Source organism: Tamandua tetradactyla, chromosome 5 (genome assembly GCF_023851605.1).
Source record: "Tamandua tetradactyla isolate mTamTet1 chromosome 5, mTamTet1.pri, whole genome shotgun sequence".
Lineage (NCBI taxonomy): Eukaryota > Metazoa > Chordata > Mammalia > Pilosa > Myrmecophagidae > Tamandua > Tamandua tetradactyla.
The window spans coordinates 140,034,684-140,060,399 of record NC_135331.1 but is presented as its reverse complement, the minus strand read 5'-3'; the positions used below and the strand labels follow the sequence as shown (position 1 = coordinate 140,060,399).

Here is a 25,716-nt window from a genome sequence, read left to right as displayed (position 1 = left end):
GAAAAGAAACCAAATATTTTTATTGGGATAAGGACTGACCTAAAAATGCTGGTACCATTATCCTCAGTATCATTAATTAACTGATGTAACCAGTCCAAAGAATACATAGCATTATGTGTCATCTTCATTACTCCAGACTTCATTACTATGATTCCTCTGCCATTACAGTTAGAGTCGTTTTGTTAAAAGAAAAAAACTCAAAAATAGGAGTTTAATTTTGTAAAGAGAGGTCTGATCATTGTTCCTGGCTCCTGGGAGCAGATCTCTAGGCTCCTGGAATGTCCTGATAGGAATGTCTTGGGCTGCCGGAGGGCTTTGGTCACTGGACATCTGGAGATCTAATAATGTGATTTAAGATGGGGCTTAGAGCCATGAGGTATGAGTCCTGGAAAGGAATGGAGACTAAACTTCAGCCATGTGGGCAGTATGTGATTGAACCCCAATAAAAATTCTGGACGCCAGGACCTTTCATCTAGGAATACTCCATTCATGCAATTACCTATCAATGGTGAGAAAATAATACATCCATGACTCCATGGGGAGAGGACAACAGAAACTCATTGTTTAGTATCTTTCCTGGCCTCTGCTCTATAGGCTTCTTCCCTTGGCTGATTTTAATGTGTATCCTTTCCCTTTAATTAACTGTAACTGTAAGTATAACAGTTTTCAGTGAGTTCTGTGTGTTCATCTGAAGGGAAGGCGACATTGTGTGGGCTTTGTGCCCTCTAAGTTCTCGGTGTACTTAAACTGTCACAAATTTCAGGAAATATAGTATGTATGTACTTTCTTTTCTCACTTTAAACTTGATTTAGAATTCATCTTTGATGTTGAAAGAAAATTTGTCACCCTTGCTAACATCATGAAAGGGAAAAACGTTATTCTTATTTATGAATTTACAACTGCAATTTTATTTTTGACATTAACTGTGAGCTTTAATCAAATCTGCTTTAATCAAACCTGCTTCACTAGTTAAATGGTTTGTTTTTATTAATTTGCAATGAAATAGTTTTCAAATGATTTACCACAAAAACCTAGAGGTAACATCATAACTGCACTGTTAACCTGTTTCATTATCTAGAGAAAATTCTGGAGCTATATTTCTCATGGAGGCTGCTAAACTTCCACATGCCCTTTCATTTTGGTCTTTTTAACAGAAATACTTAGTCAGGTCTCTTAATAACTTCCTATGACTCTGAGGTTTTGCTCCCAATACCAAATAATATCTGAAAAACATGCTCACTTTTATGCTTTTTAAGAAATTCTAAGAATTGACCCAGATTCATATGATAGTCATTTCTTAATCCATAGTCACCATGGGCTTCAAGGAGTAATTCTTCAAAAGAATGGAAAAGGCGTAATTCCTCCCCATTTCCTTCAGTTTCATTACTTTCCGTATGCTTACAAGAAATGTGTCTCCAATTGGGATACCTAATTGTGTGCCAGAATTCCTCACAATGCTCTTTGAAGCCCTCCACGCAGATTATACCAGGCTTTCCTGTCATGCAAAATCCAGTCACATTTAACTTCTTCCCAACTTCCAAAATCTTTTTCCTTAAGTCCTGCTGATATATATGGTGACTGTAGATCCACATTCGAATGAATGTGTTCTTGACGGGCCTTGCTTGTGTAGATGATTCATCAACAAGCTTTCTGTTCAGGAAATAGGATGCACTATTGTCCTGTAGCCACTGGATTGCTGCACATACACAGAGCTCACCTGGATCAAAAGTCCCTATATAAGAAGTGAGACTTTTGTTGAGAAGTAGTTGCTGTTGTCTCTCAAGTTCTGATGACCTTCCAAACAGCTGCAATGTGTTGTATAGGGGTAGCTGTGAGGCATGGTTACTTGCAAATCAATTTTCACCTTAAAATGAAAATCAAACAGATTTAAGCATCACCATAAAATCACATATGCTAGTTTATCAACAGCAGCTGCATGCTTTGATAAATGTAATATTTTTATTGGTGCTAACAAGTGTCAGCTATGTGCCAGATACCGTAGAAAGTACTTTATATACACTATTTCTTCCATTTTATGCATTCATCCAGATATTTATTGACTATCTACATGTGCTAGTATCCTGTGCTGGGATAAAGAAATGAAAAAGTAAGACACATTTCTGTTTTTCCTGAAGTCTATAGCTTAATGGAGAACATAGACATTAAACAAATATTTACACACATCAAGTATTTAATTTCAATTGTGAGAAGCTTTACCACGGAAAAGGACAAGGTTCTACAGGAGTGATAACCAGAGGATATTAATCTAGTCTGGGGAAACAGGAAGGGTCCTCTGAGAGAATGACAACTGAAGGATGAGTAGGAAATAGATCTGTGGTTCTCAAATGCCCAGTCCACATGAACCTATGCTATGCTAATGTTGCTGGACATAAATGCATCAAAAATTGAAGACTGACTCACTTTTAGTATGCAGGTTTCATATCTGTTTGTTCTTTGTTATGGTGCCATCAAGGAAACGTTCATTAATTCACTCTCAAAAAAGTCAGTTTTGCTTTAAAAAATTTGGAATAGTGAAAATCACAACGTATATATGTACAATATAGTTTATACAGTTTCCAGTCCATCAGCTGTATGAGTGAAAAGACTATTGGTAGCCTATGATGGCAAGATGTTTTCAGTAAAAATACTAGGCAAATTTGATAAAACTGTGTGCATACTTATATATAATTTAGCATATTTATAGAAGGCAACTGACAGGGCACCTCATATTTTACATTATTGTCTTGAAGCATTTGTAATTAAAAAATATATATATATTTTGCTTCCATACAAATAAAATTAGTATCATATATCTGGAATATTATGTTTGTTTCCTGGACAGAAATCTCATGTTCCACGCCTTTAAAAACTGGACACCGGACAACACTTAAAACAATTCAGGGCACCCACCTTGGGTTCCTCAATCTGGAGTGTAATCACAAATTCGATTTTTGACGGCAGTGCCTCCCTTTTGCCTTCCAAATATCTCTTTATATTTGTCAGGGCATTTACATCTTCAAGTTTTACTTCTCCTTGGTTAGGAAACATAGAAAACAGCATTTCCATCTCCAGCACCTGAAGCTGAAGACATTCTTTCACCGAAGCAGACATGTTGCCTCGAAATCAACCAGCCCGGAAACGTGGCAGATCCTGGGACACTGGGTTTGCCAGTATCAGCGGTGTCCAGCGAAAACTTCCCGCAGATTCTTTTACGTGGAAGCGGTTCTGTGGGGATGTTTTGCACGATAACTAGGACAAAAACCGGGAAAATCCTGCTTTATCTCCGGACCCCAAAATATATATATATATAACCATTCCCTGAGGTTCTTTATTAAAAATACAGATTCCCAGCCTCCCGTGGTGGCTCCCTTCTCCCAGATTCAGACCCGGGAATCTCACTTTTCACCAAGGGTCCCAAATTATCCCATTGTAGGTGATGGGCAAACGCTTGCAGATCCGGCCTGAGAAACGCAGGAGCCTGGTTGCGAATCACGCCTGCCGAGGGAAGCCGGACGCTGCGGCCTCTCAGAAGCCCACAGTGCCAGCGGGGCGGGGCCGGGGGCCCAGCGCCGCCTTCCGGTCTCTACCTGCAGCACAACCTCCCCGGGCGGTGTCTCGGGAGCCCCGGACTATTTGGATCCAATTAGCCTCTTTCCCGAGAGGCCCAGGCGAAAGGGGTGCGCGTCTTGCAGGTAAAAAAAATGCGGGTTAGTGAGAAGTCGGGGACGGGGAAGGGGCGGCCCTGGAAAGTTTTCCGTAGTCACAGGTTTGGAAGATGAACCTCGAGAATCGAGAGCGGGGTGCGGAAGCTGGGTGGCACCCACTGCAGCCGAGGCCATCTTGTCAGAGACCCCTAAATCGGGGCTGATACCTTCTCCCACTCCAGGACCCCCGGGAACCCCGGCTTCCCAGTAAGCGGGGCCTGCCTTCTCCCCAATAACTAAGGTGGGAGGCAGGAGCTGCACATCCGCCCACCGCAGTACTGTCACAGACCGTGACTCTCGGCCCCAACTCCCAAGCCACCGCGCAGCCGTTTGCTGGAAGAGTCTGAGGCCTCACGCAGCTGGTCATTCCAGGGAACGCACCAGAACCCCCTCAGAACCCGGATCCACAGTTCCGCAGGCTCCGGCGGCGCGTGACGGGCGGGAGGCAGGGGCGGGTCCAGCGGGGCCTCCCTTGCTGTGATTGGCCGAAGGGCGTGGCGACAGGCCGGAAGCCACGCAGGGCCACGTCTACGAGTTTCGAGCTCTAGAGTCCAGTACACGGCGCTGCTGCGAAGGAGTGTCTCTGCGAGGTGGAGGCGAGGAGGAGTTTTGGCAGAGGTGAGCGGCTTTCGAGGCTTGGAGGCGAGAATGGGGCGGGGGGTGGAGGTTCCCTTCCATAGGGTTGTCAGAAACCCGACTGGCGGGGCCCTCGGCCCAAACGACGGGAGGGCGGCAGAGTTAGCTGACTGACCGACGGGCCGTGCGCTGGAGCCAGCCACCCGCCCACCACTGCGCTCTCGGGAGCGGGCTGGTGGGTCCGGCCGGAGGGTCTCGGTCAGGGGCGGGGGCCTCACAGTTAAGTGCCTGGGTATTGTGCGGTGATTTGGGGGCTAGCAATAGAAAGAGAGGAGGGGAGAGAGGAACAAAGGAGGTTTTGAAGTTGAATGAAGAAGGACTTTTAATTCTTTCAGAGTGGACAGCGTGTGTGAAAAAAACGCTTTTAGTCGACGCATTCGCTCTTCGTGGAACGTAGCTCTTAAGGTCTAAAATTCATTCAAGAATGAAAGCATTTTAAATCTTTCCGTTTTTCAGACTTTTTGGATTTAACGGAACTTTTTACCATCTTTAGGATTATTAACGGTACATTAAACTGATCAGTGAAAAAATGGATTCGTGCTTGTGAAAGATTTGATCTCTTGGGATCCGACTAAATTAGCTTGCTGAATGCCACCTTTTCGTAGCTGGAGGAGAGCAAACATTTTTTCGCTTTTTTTCTTTCCTTTGACTTCTGTTCGTTGGAGCAATAAAGAACAATAAAGAAAAGAGGACAGTGAGGGCTGTGGGATAACCTTCCTCATCTGGGTCACACAGGCATGGGATTTCCACAAAATTCGCATACTGGCCGCTACGGGTTCACTGTTGACTGGGATTAGAAATCCTAAATTCCACTTCATTAGAGTATCCAGAAAAGGAAGTGTTAGTGGGTAAGGGACGACGTTTTATTTTTCAAATTATAGGTAGAAATTGCATTACTTAGGGGGATGATGTTAGTTTCAGAGCTCAATTTAGATGGCAGTCCCGATCTTTATGTGAAAGTTGAAAAGTACCCTGCAAAGTGTATTACAAGATCAGGGTAGAGTCTTGGAGAAGACTCTTTGGGACTGTGTCTTTCTAGCCTGGGAGGAATAGCAACAGAACTACGCAGATACCCCACACATCCTGGGGGATGTAGTCCCAGTCCTTTTAAGAATCTAAAGGATCTGACCTTATCACCAGCTACATGTTGGGTTGTTAAACAGAGGAACAGGCTTAATTAAGTTTACTCAGTCGTGAGATAGGATGGTCTTTGTTCTCTTAGGAGTCTCTGAATCTAGGTTTGAAGTCCTCATTTTATTTTAGAGTGGACCATTTTAAGTCATTCTCGGTCCAGGAATAATCCTGGAGCCAAAATGGGAGGTGAATTGGGGACATTTCTGACTTCTTATTGTAAATGTACCCTGGAGTTGTGCAGAATCTTCTAGGTAATTAATTCTAACTTCCAGGATTTACTCATCCATTTTTCCCTCTCCTTTTCATAAGCTCAGAATGAGGTAGACTATTAGGATGGGCAGTTTTTGAAGTAAATGGTCCGTGCAAAATTTCTTAAAATGTCTGGAAAATATTTCTTACTTCTGTAGGCATGGATTTAGATGCTGTTGCAAAACGCTCAGCATTACATGCAAAGCCCAAAGGGCTCATTCTTCAATATGGGACTGCTGGATTTCGAACAAAGGCAGAACATCTTGATCATGTCATGTTTCGCATGGGGTTATTAGCTGTCTTGAGGTCAAAACAGACGAAATCTACAATAGGAGTCATGGTGACAGCATCACACAATCCTGAGGTAATGTGTTTAGTAAGTACTCTGATGAAGTAAACCTTTATAAAACCAAACAGTAGTGTTTAAGACTTTGACCCAAAGTTCAAATTCTCATTCTAAGAAAGTACTTTCTCATTTGTATGTGCCTTTGGATTTGAATAGTTTTCTTGGAAGAGTGCTCATTTGGCTCATGACTCTCTAGAGGGTGTGGAGAGAATGAAATGAGACATTTGAGATGGTATCAGTAATAAAGAATGTTACCGCTATGAATTTAGAAGTGATTAACAAAGTTGGGGAAAAGAGTGAAATGAGATATAAACATTTGAAGATGCCTAGCACATTTTGAAGGTTTTCAGGCATGTTTTGTATAGCTAAGTAATAAATAATTTCTGTTCTGAATCAACAACCAAACAGGTAACTCCAGGGATCCAAAAGTGAGCTTTAGGTAGAATACTGATGAAGCTTGATATTATACTCTTCGTGAAAATTAAGTTTTTTATCTAAACTATTCCTTTTGACACAATTTAACTTTATTTTATCATGTACTGCCTGTAGTTCACTATATATGGTTTCAGTAATGTGCTTCTTTTGGTTGCTAGGGCATGAGATTTTGCCTTCATGGCCAAATCAACAAGTTAAGGCTGTGTAGGTCAGTGAAGGATTGTACCCTCTCCCCATCCCTCAAACAAGAGGACACAGCTTGTCCAACTTCTAAATGTATGATCACCATACTTGTGCAAATGTCTAAATTGCCATAATTGATTTATGACTTCTAGGGAACACTAGGAGTTTATTGTTACTTCCAGAAGCACTCTCAAAAACAATTTGAGCCATTTCATTCAATTGATATTCACTCGGAACTGCACTTTATTTCTTTCCAGGAATTTGTGCAGAACAGAATTGGGAGTCAATTTTTAGCTTCTGTTGCTGGGCAGTATTTTTTTTTGAGAGTACGAAGTTGAGAGTGAGAAGGATCTCTGGGTGCCCTCAGTCTGCTCCAGTAGTGCCCTGTTCAGTTAATCAATAGTGAATGCTAGTGTAGCAAAGTGGTTGTTAGGTTTAAGAGGCAGACTCATTTTTTTTTTAACATGGGCAGGCACTGGAAATTGAACCTGGGTCTCCGGCATGGCAGACGAGACTTCTGCCACTGTGCCACCATTGCCCACCCGAGGCAGCCAGACTTTTAACACTTTTCACATCAGTACTGACCCTTATTAGCTGTATGAATTTAAGCAGATTGCTAGACCTCTCTGAATCATGTTGGTTTTCTCATAGTAATATTGGAATAATAGAATTATTAAATTGATACACATACCAGGAGGATTTAGTGAGGTCACCTGTATAAAACACCTGACCAGTGCGTGGCATTCAATCTTTGAAGCTGCTTAGCCATCACTGGTCCTTTGCTGGGGGGAAAACTGTGAATTCTGTTTCCTCAATTCATTCCTCATGAACATGCACCAATTTTTATTGTTTCTCTTTTAAGGAAGACAATGGTGTAAAATTGGTTGATCCTTTGGGTGAAATGTTAGCACCGTCCTGGGAGGAACATGCTACCTGTTTGGTAAATGCTGAAGAACAAGATATGCAGAGAGTGCTGATTAACATCAGTGAGAAAGAAGCTGTGAATCTGCAACAAGATGCCTTCATAGTTATTGCTAGAGATACCAGGTGAGCATCAAAGCTACCTGGTGGAAGCAGCTTTAGGAACATGATATAAATGATTTAATGATTGCATCAATTTTAGTGCCCAAGACAAGTTCAAACAATTAACTAGAGTTGAAACTGCCTTGAGGACTTTTCCATCTACCTGACTTTTTAGTAGGATATGGGAGGTCAGTTACTACTTCAGTTTGAGTTTTGCAGTCAGACTCTGACTCTAAAACTTGTATTATGATTTGAGCAGGTTACTTAACCTTTCAGAACATCCATTTCCTCATCTGTAAAATGTTGATCATAAGGCCTGTTTCACAGATTTTTGTGAGGATTAAATGAAATAATATTTGCTAAATACCTAGTGCATGAGTGAGGCATTTAATTTCTCCCACCTGCCTGCTCCACCCTCTACTTCTATAGCTTTATTTTTTCCCTCCAGAGCTAGTACACATGATTTAAATACTAGGGATTTACTTTATAATCTGTATTAGTATTGGTTCAGCTATTTGTATCATTTTTCCCATGCTGGAATTCATTGGAGAACATTAACAATCTATATAATTTTCTATATATTTGTCATATTTCTCAGTTTTTGCATTCCTTTAAAAAATCCTTTTGTAAAATGGTAGATTAAAACTGTACTTTGAAGCAGTAACATTCTCTTTTGTATAAGTTTTGGTTTTCTCCAGATATTCTTTCATAAAATAAATTTCTACTCTATTTCCTAATGACTTGTAATGTTTCTTTACCCTTTTTGTTACCAATATACCACTGATTATAGATTTATAGATAGCAGAAATAGCCAAGTGATCTAAGCTCTCAAGTAAATTCTTACTCCACTGTAAAGCCATTCCATGTGTATTTGGTTCTTATCTGTTAAATAATTTAACATCATTTTCTACAAGGCAGTTATGTAATGATCTGCTTTATTTGCAGGTAAATGATTTGTTCTGACTTTTAAAAATGAAAAATAGGTTCTGTATTCTTGATGGTTTATTACCCAATGCTGCACTTTGCATACCCATCATGTGCATTCAGTATTTATTACTTTTCTTAGGCAACATATCTATTGCTAGAGTCAAAATTGGAGCAAAAATGTGTTTTGGTATGGTGTGGTTAGTGTATCCTTTTATTTCTTTTTCTACATTTATTTAAAAGCCATAATCTTTCCAAGAAATAAATTGTGAAAGGCTACTAGAAGTGCTTATAATATATCTTTATCTTTTTAGTTTATGGGTTTCAGTTAAGATACAGTGAATTTATATTATTGTGTAATTTGCAGCATATGATTTCTGCAGTTGTTTTCGAATAATCAACTCTGTTTCAGGAGGGAATACATTATTTTCTCCCTTTTCTTTACTAGGCCCAGCAGTGAGAAACTTTCACAATCTGTAATAGATGGCGTGACTGCTTTGGGAGGTCAGTTCCATGGTATGTAGTTATCCTGAATTGTAAATTAAATTGGTCTTTAAAAAAATGTCAGAAAATTACAAAAGTAATACAGGTTTTTTAAACAATAGTTTGACAATTCAGTTAAAAAATGTCTAAAAAACAACATAAAGCTCCTAGACATAAAATCCCAGCTTTTATTTATTAAAAAATATTTAAATAAAACCCAGAAAACCTGTCAGACTTTTTTTTCTGGGCAACATATTTCACATTTTATCAATGGGAGTATTATAGGAGAGTATAGGTTGGGGACTCTGATCTTATTCATCTTCCTGTACTTTAGTAAGACTGGACTTCTTGATAGAAAATACCCTGGAAGTTTCCTGAAGATTTTCATATTGGGGTACTTTTGTTAACAGAAGGTATTTCCTCATATTGCTCAACTGTGGTGGAATCAGCTGTAACCTGTCAAATGGTAATGGACAATATCTTTGGCTTAGATGTAATCATGGTTTTAGTTTGACAGGTGGTTCTTCCTATTTTATCAAATGAGGAAGAATTAAGTGCAAGAAAATGGGAAGTGGGATTCTCTTCTCACCTCATTTGTGCCCTTTGTGAAGGTAGTGATTCCACTTTGCTTTACTGAATACTTTTCTGGTGTCAGGTTTCTCGTTAAAAATAAAAATCCTCTTGACCTTTTAAATCTTTTTAGCTCCTGTGATGTTCTCTTCCTTTAATCTGGCCTCTTAAAAGAGCTCACTCTGCTTATCTTCTCTGTTTTCTTATTTTTATTTGTTCCTTAGCCTACTGAAGCGGAGTCTCTTTCTTCCCTCCAGTGAAATGTGTCTCCCTGCATTCATCTGAATTCTAAATGCTAAATTTTGTATTATAAAATGGGATTCTTGGGCTGGCCACGGTGGCTCAACAGGCAGAGTTCTTGCCTGCCATTCCAGAGACCTGGGTTTGATTCCCGGTGTCTGCCCATGCTAAAAAAAAGATGGGATTCTTAACCTGGAGCTCACAGACACTTGTGGAGTGTTCAGTTGAGCTGCAGGGGACTCTGGGCCTCTTAAACTTGTGTGTATGGTGTTGCCTGCACAGGCACTTTTTTAGAGAGAGTATATATAGCATCAGTGAGATGCTCAAATGTGTCTATAGCCTAAAAATAGCTTTTTAAGAATTGATGTTCTAAAGTTTTTATTTCAGTTAACTCTTTGTAGTTTTTTGCATTATCTAAACTCCCTCTTTCTTTAACTTCTACTTCCTTACCTATTGTTCCTTATTGGTCTTCTTTGCTGGCTCCTCTTCTGTTACTTTTAATATAGACACTTCAGTTTTCTTCTCATTTTATAATTTCTTAAGGACCATCTCTACTGCCATAGCTAGTGCTACCTGTATTCTTTTATTCTTTCATTTATTAATTCACAGAACACGTTGACTACCTCCTATATGCTATGAACAACCCACTAGTAATCTGTATAGAACTCTAATTACTGTATATCACAACCTCTTATAAGAAGCTCATTTTATAGCATGACATGTATGGGTACTTGTGTGGATAATGGAAACAAAAATTTCAATAAATAATACCCATACTAAATGTCTTGCATTTATTATTTTATTAGAAAATGCTGGTTGTACTCCATTAAGTAGAGCCTGTGGCCTACTGGTGGGCTTTGGCCTGCAATTTGTAATGCAGTGGTCAAAGTGACGTCTCTACTGGCCCTATCATAGATTCGTCCTGTTCAAAACTGTATCCTTTCCACTCTCCACAGAGTGGTTGACCTTTTGGCACTCTCATTCTACGTTTAGAAACACCACTGTTCTTTTGGATTCACTGTATTCTCTCCTGATACGTGTCCATTAAGCTAGTCTAAGTTCTTACCTTTTTTTTAATTGAGTTCCCTCACCTCCTCCTATATAATCCTGATGCCAGAGCCTAAGTTGTCTTCATTAATACTGTTTCCATTATATCGCTACAGGGCTCAAGAACTTAAAGCGATGCTTTCTGGTTTCCAGTCTATAGTCTGGTGTTTGACTTTCAAGACCATTGATAATTTAGTCACTGAATATTTATTTGATAACTGCTCCATCTCTGTTATCTTTTTCTCCTTGTTCTTGCTCATGGTATCTTTCTTGTCTGTTTAGCTATTTTTGGCTGTAAATTGTTTTTTTTCACCTGGGATATTGTTTGTGGGATGTTTCTTGAGGCCGAGGATGTATTCCTCTGGTAAAGATGAGCACTTGCTTCTGCCGGATCCACTTTAATTCATGGCTTCAGTTCTTTTGGATCACCAAGGTTATGTGAATTTTGGCTGGAAATCCATGCAAGGACCTGTGCTTATGATGACACTTCTTCAGGGATAGATTTTTTGTTTTGTTTTGTTTTTCCAACTTTTTTTTTTTTTCTAACATGGGCAGGCACCGGGAATCGAACCTGGGTCCTCTGGCATGGCAGGCAAGCATTTTTGGCTGCTGAGCCACTGTGGCCCGCCCTGATTTTCCAACTTTTACAAAGGGGATTTATTAAGTTACAAGTTTACAGTTCTAAGGCCTTAAAAAGTCCAAACTACAGCATCCAGAAAGAGTTACCTTGACTCCAAAGAAAGGCCAATGTGTGGGACATGGAAAGGCACATGGTTGGCATCTGATGATTCTTGTTCCCAATTCCATTGCTTCCAGCTTCTGCTTCCAGTGGCTTCCTCTCTAAGCATCTGTGTATCCTCACTTAGCTGCTGTGGGGCAAAACTCTGGATTTCATCTCAGCGTCTCCTAGGAGAGGAGATTTCTATTCTTCAGGTTCTAGATACATCTGTGAGTCCTTGCTTAGCTATTTCTGTCTTGATCGTGGAATATCTATGTTCTGAGCTGTTTCTCCTTGAGCTCTCTTAAAAACTCCAGTATACTAATTAAGACCTATCGTGAATGGGCTGAGTCCCATATCCATCTAATCAAAGGGCTATACCCACATGTGGGTGTGTCATATCTCAATGGAAACAACCTAACCAAGAGGTTCCACCCTACAATATTGGATCAGTTTAAGAACATGGCTGCTCCCACAAGATTGGATTAGGGTTAAAAGAGTATAGCTTTTATGGGGTACACAACAATTTCAAACCAGCACACACACATCATTAGATGTCTTTTCAGGTAAATATGAGGGATGTAAGGATTACTATAGGGAATAATTAGTCCCAGAGGTATAATTCTTTAACTATTGATTATATGCTGACAATGGCCTCTGGTGAGGAGGTCTTGGTAAGCATTTGGATGTGTCCATCTTTAATTTTTTCATGTGTCCATCTTTATTTTCATAGGTTGGGCACTTTGTATTATCCCTGTATTACTACTGGATATAGCCCATAGAGAATCTATTAAAGCAGAAAGGTCAGGAGGGTCATGAATAATTTCCTTATCTTCAGCATTCCATGAAGTTTGCAAAATACTGCAAGGTCTGCCTTTATCTTTGGGAAATTCTGAAGAGAGTTCTTCTGGGGAGAAGTGAATTACACCTCTTATTTTTGACAGGAGGTCTCCTGCCAGAAGATTTATGGGGGCAGATTCAGAAAGAGTAGATGAATGTATTTCAATAAAAGAGCCAGAGGACATTTGGATTGGTTTGAATGGGTACTCCGCTGGGATTTATCACTAACCCCCACTATTGTAATTTGCTTTTGACTCCAAGGGACCTGTTGTTATAACAGTTTGGGGTTCAGAGTTGACAGTATGGCCCTAGTTAGGAATAGGTTTTATTTGCTGTGTTCTGCTCAGTGCCAAAACAACTTCCCTGGGAAGAGGGATTTGGAGATGATTCACTTCTGACTTTTGCATGAAGGTATAGTCCTTGAGGTTTCAGCTTCATGAGGCACTGGTCTTCTACTGTATTCCCCATCTTGGACCAGCTAGGCCTTTTGGCATTGAAAATTATAGCTCAATTTCCAATTTAGAACAAAATTGTCTCTGCTTATATCTTCAGATTCCTGCCTTCATCTACATGTTGGCTTAATAATTCATCTCTACCTTATCAGTTCTGCAATTCTTTTTTTTTAATATGAGCAGGCACTGGAAATCGAACCCGGGTCTCCGGCATGGCAGGCAAGACCTCTGCCACTGCGCCACTGTTGCCTGCCCTGCAATTCTTTTTTAAAAAGAAATTTTTTTCTTTTATTTAGCATTCTTGGTGTGGTTATTTCTTTAGCAGGAAGGTTCATCTGAATTACATAGTTTGCAATGTTAGTAGAAGTAGAACTCAATTATTACCTTCCAGTATTGCTTTGTATTTACACCCTGTTTATACTAAATGATTGTTTCTTGCTAGCTATAGTAGTTCACATTTCTTTTAGAATTGAGTATGTGAGATGCAGTTGTAATCATTTCAGTGGATATTTGTGCATGTGAAGAATATAAAAAATTAGTGTTGTTTTTTTTTAATTAAGAAATGTCGAGAATAGCTTTTTGTATTTTTTTGACAGATTATGGCTTGTTAACAACCCCGCAGCTGCACTACATGGTGTACTGTCGAAACACTGGTGGCCGATATGGAAAGGCAACCATAGAAGGTTACTACCAGAAACTCTCTAAGGCTTTTTTGGAACTTTCCAAACAGGTGAAAATCACTTGAACATCGTTAAAACTTAAATAAATGAATAAATTAACACCAGTCATTAAAACCATTTCTCTTAGTTAGTTTGTTACTCCTTTTTCCTTTTACAAAAGTACCACAAGGTCTTGTCTACATAGCCTGCTAATCATAGTTTGGCATTTACTTGGGGAAGCACATGTTACATTCTAAAATTACTGGGGGAGAAAACATGACAATGGTCTTGTTTATGGTTATATTCATTCTGATGAATTTGGTCTTAGAGTAAATGTTGGTGCCCCGGCTTCATATATGAGACATCTGCAATTTGTAAAGCACTGGTCTAAGTATATTGGCTTTTTAAATCTGGATGAGATTTGAGGGGTTATAATTCACTTGCTCAGAAGATATTGAACAAATGTTATATCAGGCACATTCAAGCAAAACAAAGCCCCTGCTCTCATAGAACTTATTTTCTCTGCTGAGAATTAGTAGGAGAGGAGACCATTAGGAATAAACCAAACATATAGGTGGTGTTATATTCTGTGAAAAAGAATAAAGCAGGGTAGGTGGTTAGAGAATGACAAGTTATTACCATGCCTTCACTTACATTCTTATTTGCACATGTGGTTGTCTTATAATAGAGACATGGTTTTTAAGAGACCCTGCTTAACTGAGGCTAAATTCTAATGAAGCTCTATTTCTATAAGTTCTTCAATCAATGAAACTGATCCAGTATCCAATGTGGTTTTTTTTCCCTATTTTTTAAAAATTTTTATTTCAGTATTGCCATCCCATGTAAAGACTCCTTTAACAACATCTAAACACGTGTACCTGTTTGTTTCCTGGGTAAAAGAGATACATTAACTGAAATAAAGGAAGATGCTTACATATATACATATATGTATACTTTATATTTCACTTTTACTTTTATAACTTGAAATTTTTTCTTCCATATATCTTTTTCCTTTTGAAGGCTTCCTGCAGTGGAAATGAATATAGATCACTTAAGGTTGACTGTGCAAATGGTATAGGGGCTCTGAAGCTAAGAGAAATGGAACACTACTTCTCACAGGAGCTGTCAATTCAGCTATTTAATGATGGGACCAAAGGGAAACTCAATCATTTATGTGGGGCTGACTTTGTGAAAAGTCATCAGACACCTCCTCAGGGTATGTAGTACTAGCACTGTAAAATTTTTGTTCTTAGAGCTTTTTGAAGCCCATCTCATTTACAAATAGAGGTGTCCAAGTGAGTTAGGAGGCATACAGTTATTCCTGGCTCTATGGCTTTTAAACATCTAGGAATCTTCCCACTTGTCAGTGCCAGTCAAAACCTGGTCTGCTCTCCCTGGCTGTAAGTCATACACTCTTCATGGTGTGTAGGAAATGTTGATGAGGAAAGAAAAATCAGAAAACAGTAATCCAGAGCAATGGTTCTCAAACTTCAGCATGCATTAAGTGATCACCTAGAGTGCTTGCTAACACATATATTGGTGAGTTCCATTCCAGAGTTTCAGAGTTTTTTTTTTAAATTTTTATTAATAAAAAAACTAATCAACATACAATATGAACATTTTTTTTTTTTTTTTTTCCATCACATAGCAGAGTTTCAGATTTTGTAGGTCTGGGGTGGGGCCTGCACTTCCAAAATTTGCATTTCCAGAAAGTTCCTAGGATTTGATGTTGGTACTGGTTATGAGGCCCACACTTATAGAACCATTAACCTAAAGGATAGCAATAGTAAGTGGCATCTTACTATCTGAATTAGAGACACTGTGGACAGGGAATGCAATTCTCTGTAGTTACTGTCTGCAGTATCAGTGTTTTCCACAGTGGACATATTAGGAGGAAGACTTCTTCAGGTTGTACTTGTCGTAAACAGTTCTCTAGATTTTTCTGCATTATAGATCTTGAACTGGCAGCCTGTGGGCCAAACCTGGCTTACAGATGTGTTTTGTATGGTCTACTATGTTGTGTGTGTATTTAATTGCATTAGTTGACACTATTTTAAAATTCCCTGATTTAGTTTAAATATTCAAATCTCTGGCTTTTCTTTAAAAATCAGAAAGTGTCCATTCTTACATGGCAGTAATCTGCTGCAGATGAGTAGCTGCCTTCCCCATTAAACAGACATGCATTCTTCAGAACTCTACAAACTTCATGCAGTTGCCACATTCATTTATGTTATTCTGCCTCACTTATAGTTGAGCATTTAAATTTTTACTTTTTGGTCAGGCTAGTTTTAATCAACTAATTTTAGCCTCTTTTCATTGAATTGCTTGTTTTATATTTACTGACAGTTCAGTTTGTATGTCAATTAACCATTCAGTAAATATTTGTACTTTTTCTGTACTACTTGTCTGGGCACTGGGGATACAGTGTAAACAAAGCCTGTAAGTCCGTTCCTGAAGCTTGCATTCGTGTCCTGTAGTCAATCTTATTTTCATATTCCAGAGAAAAGTGCCTCACTTCTTAGTGGTCTCATGCTGATTTGTCACTCCGGTGCTACCATAGTTAAGGGATAACCATATTTTCTAATAAATTTGATGTGATAATTGCTGGAGGCTTCAATAATTTATGAAAATTACACAAGCCAGTTATATCACTTGCAGGTTATAATTCTTTGCTCTTAATTACTTGGTAACAGCATAAATAATAAGAAACAGTAATAAAAAAATACTTCCGTCAGAATTAAAGGACATGTCTTGCCTATTGCTATTTTTTCTTCATGTCAGTGGACATCATCGTACTAGGTAAATTGCATTAAGAAATACCTTGTAGTTTTTAAAACTACAGGAAACCTATCTGCTAAACCACCTGGCTTATGACATGGGATTTTTTAATATTAGAGCAAGTTTTAGCATAAGTAGATTTTGAATGCTCCTTTTCAGTTTGCTGTAGAAGAATTTAACCTGTTAAAAACCACCAGTAAACTTTGTATATTTAAAATCAAGATATATATTTTTATGTGGGAGAATAATTTTAAACACCTTTTGAAAAAATTACAATGTGTATAATGTTTGTAACACATAAGGCCAGTTATGATATTTTAGTGAAAAGTTTTTCTCCAGTAACTAGTGTTGAGAGAAAAACTTTTTATATTGACTTTTATTCCATTTCTCAGACTGAATTGAGATTTTAAATTATCCTGTGTGCTAGGAATGGAAATGAAGTGCAATGAAAGATGCTGTTCCTTTGATGGAGATGCAGACAGAATTGTTTACTACTACTATGATGCTGATGGTCACTTTCATCTTATAGATGGAGACAAAATAGCAACATTAATAAGCAGTTTCCTTAAAGAACTTCTGTTGGAGGTATGGTGGGAGTGATTGGCTGCCCTTTTAAACAAGATTTCCTAGTGAAATAATTCCATTCCTGACAATCATTTGAATGTCTTTAAAACACAAATTATGGAAAATTTCCTATATTTGTGACCAGAAGATACAAACAGAGTAGTGATTCCAATCACTTCAACATTAAGGTACTGGTTTTGGAGCCTGAAGTTACTTTTTTCTTTCTAGTAATACTGGCAGAAGTTTTATGATTTTGAAGCTTTATGTAGTTTTTGTTTCTTTATAACTGACACTTAAATGAGAGTTTCACCATCATTCTCCCCAGCCTCCAATCTAAAGAAAAGACCTCACCATCTGATAGTTATTTATTGATTATGGTAAACTTATTATGAGAGATATTTTTCTTTTGCTCTTTAGAAAATCACTTTCAGGCTGGCTTTATTATAGGATGTAATTGGAAATAACTTTAACCTAGTAAAGGCAAATTTTACTAAGAATTCCATAGATAATTTTATTAAACTGAAAAGATAAAGATTGAGATGATTGTTCATATCACAGACTTCTTTATAAAGGGTTCCTTGTAGAATAGCTTTAAGTAGCACTCAGAATATTTTTAGTCTTTTTTTCTAGTTTAAATGTAAATTTATAGTAGTCATTTATTGCATAAACCAAGATACAGCTCAGCTGGCTAATTTTATGTCATCCTTTAGAGCACTCACTATACTTTTGCTTCTGTAGACTCTAACTCTACTTCTGATGGCAAGTTAGGTATCATTGTTTGTTTTTGTCCAGATTGGAGAAAATTTGAATATTGGTGTTGTACAAACTGCTTATGCAAATGGAAGTTCAACACGGTATCTTGAAGAAATTATTAAGGTATTGAACGATTTTTATTTTCTGGTAGTGACTTTATTATTCTTATGTAAGATATTTCTGTGATAAAAATAATGTCCTCATAAAAGTAAATTGGCTATAGTGCATTGAGCTGAGCCCTTGTCCATGTAAGGATAAATACAAATCAAAAGTAAGAAAAACATTAACTTTTCCTGTTGCAGAAAGGGAAAGAGACATCCCCCCTTCTCTTTCCTTTAGAAAACTTGTCAGTTCTTTTCTTGCCCCTTTGAAATGAATGGGAATCTTTTTTAAAGGCTAAATAAGACTCTTGCCAGTTTATAATCCAGCACTGCTTTCTTAAGGGCCTGAAGCCACTTCTTTGAAAAGTAAATATCAAGGAAAATAACACCTCTATCTCCTAGTCTCTGTGAGTTCTACTTGGATATCTGGCTCCAAGTTGTAACTGCCTACCTGTCATAGAAATATTAGAAGCTTTATTTGTTTGGATAAAGGCAAATTAGCTAACATAGATGGCCACCCCCATCCAGGTAAATTTAGAGTATGCTATGTGTGACATTTGCTATTACTAAATCCTCTTACTTCAGGCTTAGTTATCATTAATTTTGAGAATATGTGCAAAGGTTCTATCTGCCTGGCTATAAAAAAGGGTGACGTTTCTTTCTGGTTTTAACAGATCCTCTCTGAGTTGCATCACAGTCTGATTTATTGCTAATTTACTAATCCAACTTTCTTTTCTGCTCTTGTGGAGAGGTTTCTGGGTTAACAAGAGATTTTGTTTCTTATTATTTTCCCACATCCACAATCTGCTCAAAGGGTTAGGAAGAAGTTCATAGACAAGATTGGAAGTCTGTTTACCTTTACCCATTTTTAGTACTTGTTCTTCACAGAAATTAGATTAAAATACAAATATGTAGAAATAGAAAACATGTTATAGGATCTCTGAGAAGACTTAGCCCTGCTTAGAATATTACTTAACAAGGGTAGCACACAGACTAGCACAACTCAGCATCTGTATTCTTAGAGCATAACTCAGAGTTCTACATCCTTAGAGCATGAGCAGTTTTGTCCTTTCTCACTGGCTAGTGTAATATTTTCCTAACTTTTGTTCCTCCCTTTTAAAATTCCTGCATTTTATCTAGTTTTTGTTCTCTTTCCATGCTTTTTAAAGCAGGGGTTTGTAAAGTTAGATTTCTGTAGGATTTGAATTGGTAAGGTGAAGGAGTCAAGTGGGTGGATGAGGAATGTGAAGAGTGTCCCCAAGCTGGGCAGGCCAGCTTACATCAGTATTACCACATTTTTCAAGAGAAGCTGGAAATCTAAATTTTCATGTGAATCCCCAACTTTTAAAATCTTGGCAGCTGATTCAAAATTCGTGGGCGGGCAAAACAACATCTGAGGCACTAGTTTGTGACTTGATTTAAATACATGGTTATGGTAGACTCACTTAAGGGACTTCATCTGGGGGCCTATTTGCCTGCCTTCCACAGGGATTCTTAGTACCTTTGGGCTATAGTTTTAATATATTTATTTTCTGCCTTAAAAATATCTTATAGGTAGAATATCCTGATTAAGAAAGTTGAGTTCATAAGAAACTTATTTCTCAGCCCACTCTCTTCTGGATTCGGTTTTTTTAGCCCTCGTCATTCTCAAGGTCTCCTAAATCCAATCAAATGCTAATAATTTTCTCTCCCTTTTGCAGTTTTGCTCCTCATGAGTCTTTCCTTAACAATTCTTAAATATCTGTTGGATCCATTCATTGACTTTCCTTATCCATTGTTGTGAGCCACCATAATTTTTTACTCATCCAGTAACCTGGATTGATGCCACCTCTTAACCTTCCTGTTGGCAAATTCATCTGTTCCGTAAACTAAGTTTAATTGGGATGTAGCCATGCTCTTTAGTTTATGTCTTGTTTGTAGCTGCTTTTGTGCTACAGCAGCAGAGTGGAGTAGTTGTGATAGAGACCACATGACCTGAAAAAACCTAATATTTATATGGACCTTGCCAACCTCTGCTCTGAGCTATTCTCCATACTGTAGCTAAACTCAGCTATCTAAAACAACCAGCCACTTGTAATCTCCCCCACTTGTAATCTTTCATTGGCTTACAGGGTTCTTGCTCAGAGGAGACCTTCATCTTTCTTACCTTGGCTGTGTTTACACATCCCTCATTCCCCCTCTAGCAACACTTATCACGTTGTACCATTTAGTGCTTAATTGTCTTCCTCACTGGACTAAGCTACCTGTTTAACCTTGGGATAGTAGGCAAACAATAAATATTTGTTGAATAACTGCTCTTGTGTTTTTAAAATTCATTTTATAGGTACCTGTTTATTGTACTAAAACTGGTGTAAAACATTTGCACCACAAGGCTCAGGAGTTTGACATTGGAGTTTATTTTGAAGCAAATGGGCATGGCACAGTAAGTTCTCTTAAACAGTTATGGCTGTGGTCTTAGCTGGCACTTTTCTTTATGACAGGCATGCTGCATCAGGGTAATAAGTGGTAAGCATTTCACTTTGGAAATAATGGGGATGGTGGTAGAATAAGTATTTGATTGACTTAATCTATGTGCTGTGAAACTGTGGTTCTCTTTTAGATTGTAGTGATCCTTCTTTAAATATGTAGAGATGTACTAATTTGTTCTTTTAAAAATAGTTTTTAAAATATGCATTTCTGAATTTTCTTATAACTGTATTGTCTATACATTAAAGTATTTTTCTTTAACTGGCCATAGGAGGGAAAAAGAAAATTTCAATATCTGTGATAAATGAAGTATTGGAAAGTGTGAAAATTAAGTTATAAACAATTGAAATGTGTTTAATAAGGGTATATAATTTTTTATGGCTAAGCAGGTAGAGTGAGTTTTTAAAATATGATTTTGTTGAGGTATGATTCATATACCCTAAAATTCACCATTTCAAAGTGTATATTATTCAGTGGATTTTAGTTATTTTTGTAAGGTTCAGAATTTTTAAAAAATGTTTTTATATCTAATCTCTATTTCGAAAATGAATTTGAGGTGGACAACAGACTATTGGAATCTAGGTCAGATCATTTTCCTCATTGTTTCAAAATTAGCTTCTGGGCCATAAACATAAGGGGAAAGATATTAAGTTCCTAGAAAGTGCATTTAAAATGTAACTTCAGTGCTCTAATGCAGGGGTTGGTAAACATTTTCCGAAAGAACCAGATGGTAAATGTTTTAGGCTTTGCAGGCCCTAAGGACTCTGTTGCAACTATTCGACTTTACTGTTGTAAATAAATAGGTATGGCTATATTTGCTAAGACTTTACTTAAAATAACAAGTTGCCAGTCTGTGCTGAGTTTACCAACCCTTTATCAAACATATGTCATCAAGAGGGTCAGAATTAAGACTCTCGAAGGCATTAAATATATGTGTAAGGTATTTCATGATGTATATTGTAATAAATAGCTCTGACACCATTTGTATTTAACTGTGATGAATATGATGAACCCTTTTCCTACTTATTGCATGGTTTATAATCCTTAAGTTTTAAAGACAATGAAACTGTACTAGTTGCTGTGAATTACATACTTCAAGGAAAATGTAATACGCTTAGGTAAGCTGGTTCCATACAACTAACTGATATAGCTGGCTGGGGGTCAAACCTAATGGACTCATTTTGTGGTATTCATCTTTTGCCAAGGGGGAATTTCTTTGTAATAAGTTGTTCAAACTTTGATAAACAGTTTTATAATCCATAAAGAACCTCTCCTCCCACCCCCCTCCCCCTGCCTTTTTGAGGCGAGGCTAGTATATATTCTGGGTTCTGATTTAATCTTATATTTAATAATCTTATATGTTCTAAGGCTGCTATTATGATTCATCAGGAGTTTCAGAATTGGTTTAGCAAGAACGATTGGGGCTTGGAGAGTATTTGTCATTGATTTTGTATGCTTTCAATGCAGGTACTGTTTAGTAAAGCTGCTGAAATGAAGATAAAACAACTTGCAAATGAATTAGAAGATAAGAAAATGAAAACTGCTAAACTGCTTGAAAACATCATTGACTTGTTTAACCAGGTCAGAACTGATAGGGTGGTAGACTGGTAGACTCTTGGTTACCTTTAAATTATTCATAAGATGAACAACACTCTACAAAAGGTTAAAGTGGATAAGTCCTGGTGGCTTCTTTGCAACATTGGTACACACAGTTGAGATTTACACTGAAGTATGAAATAACAGAACATTTTTTTGTTCCTGTCCCATTTTTTTACAATGAAAATTTTCAAGTACGAGTATTCTCCACCTAACTTCAAAAATTATTGAGTATATATGTTGTTCTTTTTAATCAACCTAGAGAAATTCAGGAAAATATGATTATCCTTTGACAAAGGACATGAATGTAGGTCAGATTAGTTGGGAGTGGAATGCATGTGGGACTATGGAAAAGCATGGATAGGATAGAGAGAAAAAAAGGTTGAAACTGATATTTGAGTATTTTCTACATATTGGGCACTTGACTTATCATGTATTCCTTGCAGCAACACAGCAAAAGGGGTAACTGTAATCCCCATTTTATAAAAGAAGAAACAAAGACTTGAGAGCTAGTAAAGTATAGATTCAGCTTCAGGTGTATCTTACAACAAAGCTCCTATTTCTGCACTTCACTGTGATGCATTCCATTATTATGGTATAATATTTCAAAAGGGATCACATAAAGAATAATTTGAGTCATGCAATGCTGGTACTGTGATTTTAGAGTTCATTCTAATCTCATAGAAAGGAGAAGGCTGATTAAAGGCAAATTTCCTAACGGCCAATTTCAGTATACCTTGAATACCTTTCATCATTGTCTTCCATAATCTTGATATTAATATTTATACACACACACAGAAAAAACCCACTCCAGTTAATAATGCTGCATGGGGTGCGTGATACTATGATTGGTTTGCTAAGATGGCATTTATATCTAAAATTTGCCTGTGCTAGAGTAGTTTCTTCCATTTTGCTTCTCCATCTTGTAGGCAGCTGGTGATGCTATTTCTGACATGCTGGTGATTGAAGCGATTTTGACTCTGAAGGGCTGGACTGTGCAACAGTGGGATGCTGTCTATACGGATCTTCCAAACAAACAACTGAAAGTTAAAGTGTGTGATTTTAAAATAACTTCTGTTAACTAAATCTACTACCCTAAATCCCACTATATAAAAATATTTCCCAAGTGTGCCATTTCATTGTATACATATTACATAGAAAATTATGCTTTATGTCTAATTGTATTTTCTTATGTTTAAAATTACAGAATTGTAAGTTAATTTTTTTAACCATTCTGTTCTTTGACAAGTACTTGGTTTCCAATTTTATTATGTTATGAATGGCTATCCATCATTTAAAATATATATATTATGGAAAATTTAAGACAGAAAAGTAAAAAACAGAATAAGATCCCAGCTTCAACAGGTTTTAGCTGTTCCCCTCTGCATTCTTCAAGTATGCATTCTCCATATCCCCAGATTATTTTGAAGCAAATCCCAGACAGCCAGTCATTTCAAGTGAAAATATTTCCTGTGTGTTACTCTTGGTTTACAGATACTTCCTGTGGCTAATTTTTGAGAAGTGAAGTCAGTGGCTCAATTTTTTAAGACATTTGAAATAAATCGATTGTTACATAGGTTCATACCAGTTAAAACATTCGTGAGTAGAATTTGCGAAAGACAGTTAGAGATAGTAAAGTCAGAATTCTCAGAAATGGCTGCTGATGATTCAGATTAGTTTTGGGCACTCATGCCCAAATATGATTATCCTTTGACAAAGGACATGCACGTAGGTCAGATTAGTTGGGAGTGGAATGCAAGTGAGACTATGGAAAAGCATGGATAGGATATCCCTTTTATTATAATAGGTTGCTACTTATCCTGCTTTTTAAATGCCTACAGTTATTCGATCATCGATATCAGGATTTAAAGTATGACATGGAACTTGAAGTCATGCAGTACTGGCCATTATTTTAGCAATAAGGTGGGGAGAAATGATTTTACACTGTGAGATAGTCTGTGAAACTGTTCTCTTTTTTACTGAAGGTAACTGTTTATATACTGAAGAAACAAATTGTACAAATTTTGAAATTAGTAAAACTGACCTTGGCAGAAATAAAACTTAAAAATTTTTAATGGGATTTCATCCTATGTTTATTCTGGTACAATAAGCAGAAATGTAGTTCTGTTACTGTTAAAATAAAAGGTACATATTCTTTTGGTGGGGGGTTTTTTAGTTATGTTGAACAGGTTAAATTTCTGAAAGGGAATATAATATAGATATGAAATGCTTGTGCTTAGGTTTCAGACAGGCAAGTTATTAGTACCACTGATGCTGAAAGACAAGCAGTAACACCCCCAGGATTACAGGAGGCAATCAATGACCTGGTGAAGAAGTACAGACTTTCCCGAGCTTTTGTCCGGCCCTCTGGAACAGAAGATGTAGTCCGAGTATATGCAGAAGCAGACTCACAAGTAAGCAGAGACAGTTCTATTGAAAGAATGTGCAGAGAGAGTCTGACACTGTAGGGAGAATGGGAGGGAACAACACTATGATAATTAAAGGTTTAATGTCTTTGAGAGTCATTTATAAGGCCTTTGAAGTTTTAAGACCACCAATTATTTTCATTAATTGTAGTTAATTTTGTTCAACTGTATGAGACTTAGCCTATTTTCCCAGGTATTTTTCCTTTGAAAGCCATATTTCTAACTTTTTCTGCATAAATAACTAATGAATATTTAGTTTAACATATATTAAGCTTATGCAGTGTGAAGTATATTATCCTTTTTTTCTCCTTTAAAAATATAATCTGGCAACTTTTTTTAATGTACCATCCACGCTGCTCAAAATCTGTCTCTGGACTCTTGATTTGTTGTTCAGATATCCTTTAAATGACTGCCATATTTTGCGTGTCTTCCTCCCAGGGTCAAAATTGTGATCTGGATTTTCATAATTTACTGTCCTTACACACTCATCTTTTCTGTTACCGTAAACTTCTGACAAAGGGCATAGCTGGGGCAAAGTAGAATGGGTTGAATTAGGAACTTAGGGAGCACATTTCCATAAAATGTGAGGAAGTTTAGGCTATTCCAGAATATGTTGAATGAGTAGTCCCTCATGATGAGAGGACAACTGAGGCCAAAAGAGTTGTTATTTTTAGGCTAAACTGACCTTCTTGTCTTTAAGAGATTCGGTCTTACTGAATTCAGAGTTTTAGAATGATAGTTAGCTATATGATCAGAATTGATTAAAAGCTTACCTTATTTAGAGGAATTTGACCAGTTTTTCCATTTTTTAAGGCATTGGAATTTACTGAAAGATGAAGAAAAAAGTTTTCATTTGCATGTTAATGAAACAAAATTAGGAAACACCCTTTCCTTAGAGGTGTAAGGCACATATAGTAGATGCTGTCTTTCTCATCTTATCTACTTTAATGTAACTTTCAGGGAAATGCAGATAAGCTTGCACATGAAGTGAGCCTGGCAGTATATCAGCTGGCTGGAGGAGTTGGAGAAAGACCCTAAAGACGTTCTTGAAGACGATTTTATATTCCGGAGAAACTGGAGTTTTGAAAAAGTTTTTACAAAATAATAGTACTGCCATTATCATGACCAGAATGAACATATTTGTAATCAGAATGTTTACAGTATACCTTACTTGATTGTTTCTAGATCTGATTCTTTAACACTATCAGAAAATTTCTCAGAAATAGGTAAACCTTATACTTGTTAAATTGTTTTTTAAAAAAATAACTCTAATTTCAACCTCAGTGATATAAAATACTGAAGTTTAAATGTAATTCAGTCATTAATTTACATTGTGTTCAGAGAAGAATTCATAAGCATTGCTGGAAAATTAAAACTTGTTACAAACTC

General features: G+C 37.4%; 2 protein-coding genes across 7 annotated transcripts; one reads left to right on the top strand and one right to left on the bottom strand.

The window, feature by feature from the left end:
* On the bottom strand, positions 1-4,170 carry RWDD2A (RWD domain containing 2A). The gene is given in 4 exon segments (XM_077162346.1): positions 1-1,814; positions 1,817-1,864; positions 2,911-3,249; positions 3,994-4,170. Coding segments are annotated over 3 exon segments (879 nt in total). The 5' UTR covers positions 3,112-3,249; positions 3,994-4,170; the 3' UTR covers positions 1-1,184.
* On the top strand, positions 3,565-25,716 carry PGM3 (phosphoglucomutase 3). Of its 6 annotated transcripts, none has more exons than XM_077162343.1 (14): positions 3,565-3,692; positions 4,077-4,322; positions 5,882-6,087; positions 7,550-7,734; positions 9,083-9,150; positions 13,581-13,714; positions 14,664-14,859; positions 16,849-17,006; positions 17,778-17,861; positions 20,163-20,261; positions 21,773-21,886; positions 22,831-22,953; positions 24,142-24,315; positions 25,288-25,716. In XM_077162343.1, the coding sequence occupies exons 3-14, from the start codon at positions 5,884-5,886 to the stop codon at positions 25,363-25,365; spliced, it is 1,617 nt and encodes a 538-aa protein (XP_077018458.1). In that variant the 5' UTR covers positions 3,565-3,692; positions 4,077-4,322; positions 5,882-5,883; the 3' UTR covers positions 25,366-25,716. The 6 variants fall into 6 exon arrangements, with proteins under 6 accessions (XP_077018458.1, XP_077018459.1, XP_077018460.1 ...); XM_077162344.1 differs by adding an exon at positions 4,676-5,188 and having other exon boundaries at positions 3,568-4,322; XM_077162341.1 differs by having other exon boundaries at positions 3,573-3,692; positions 3,887-4,322.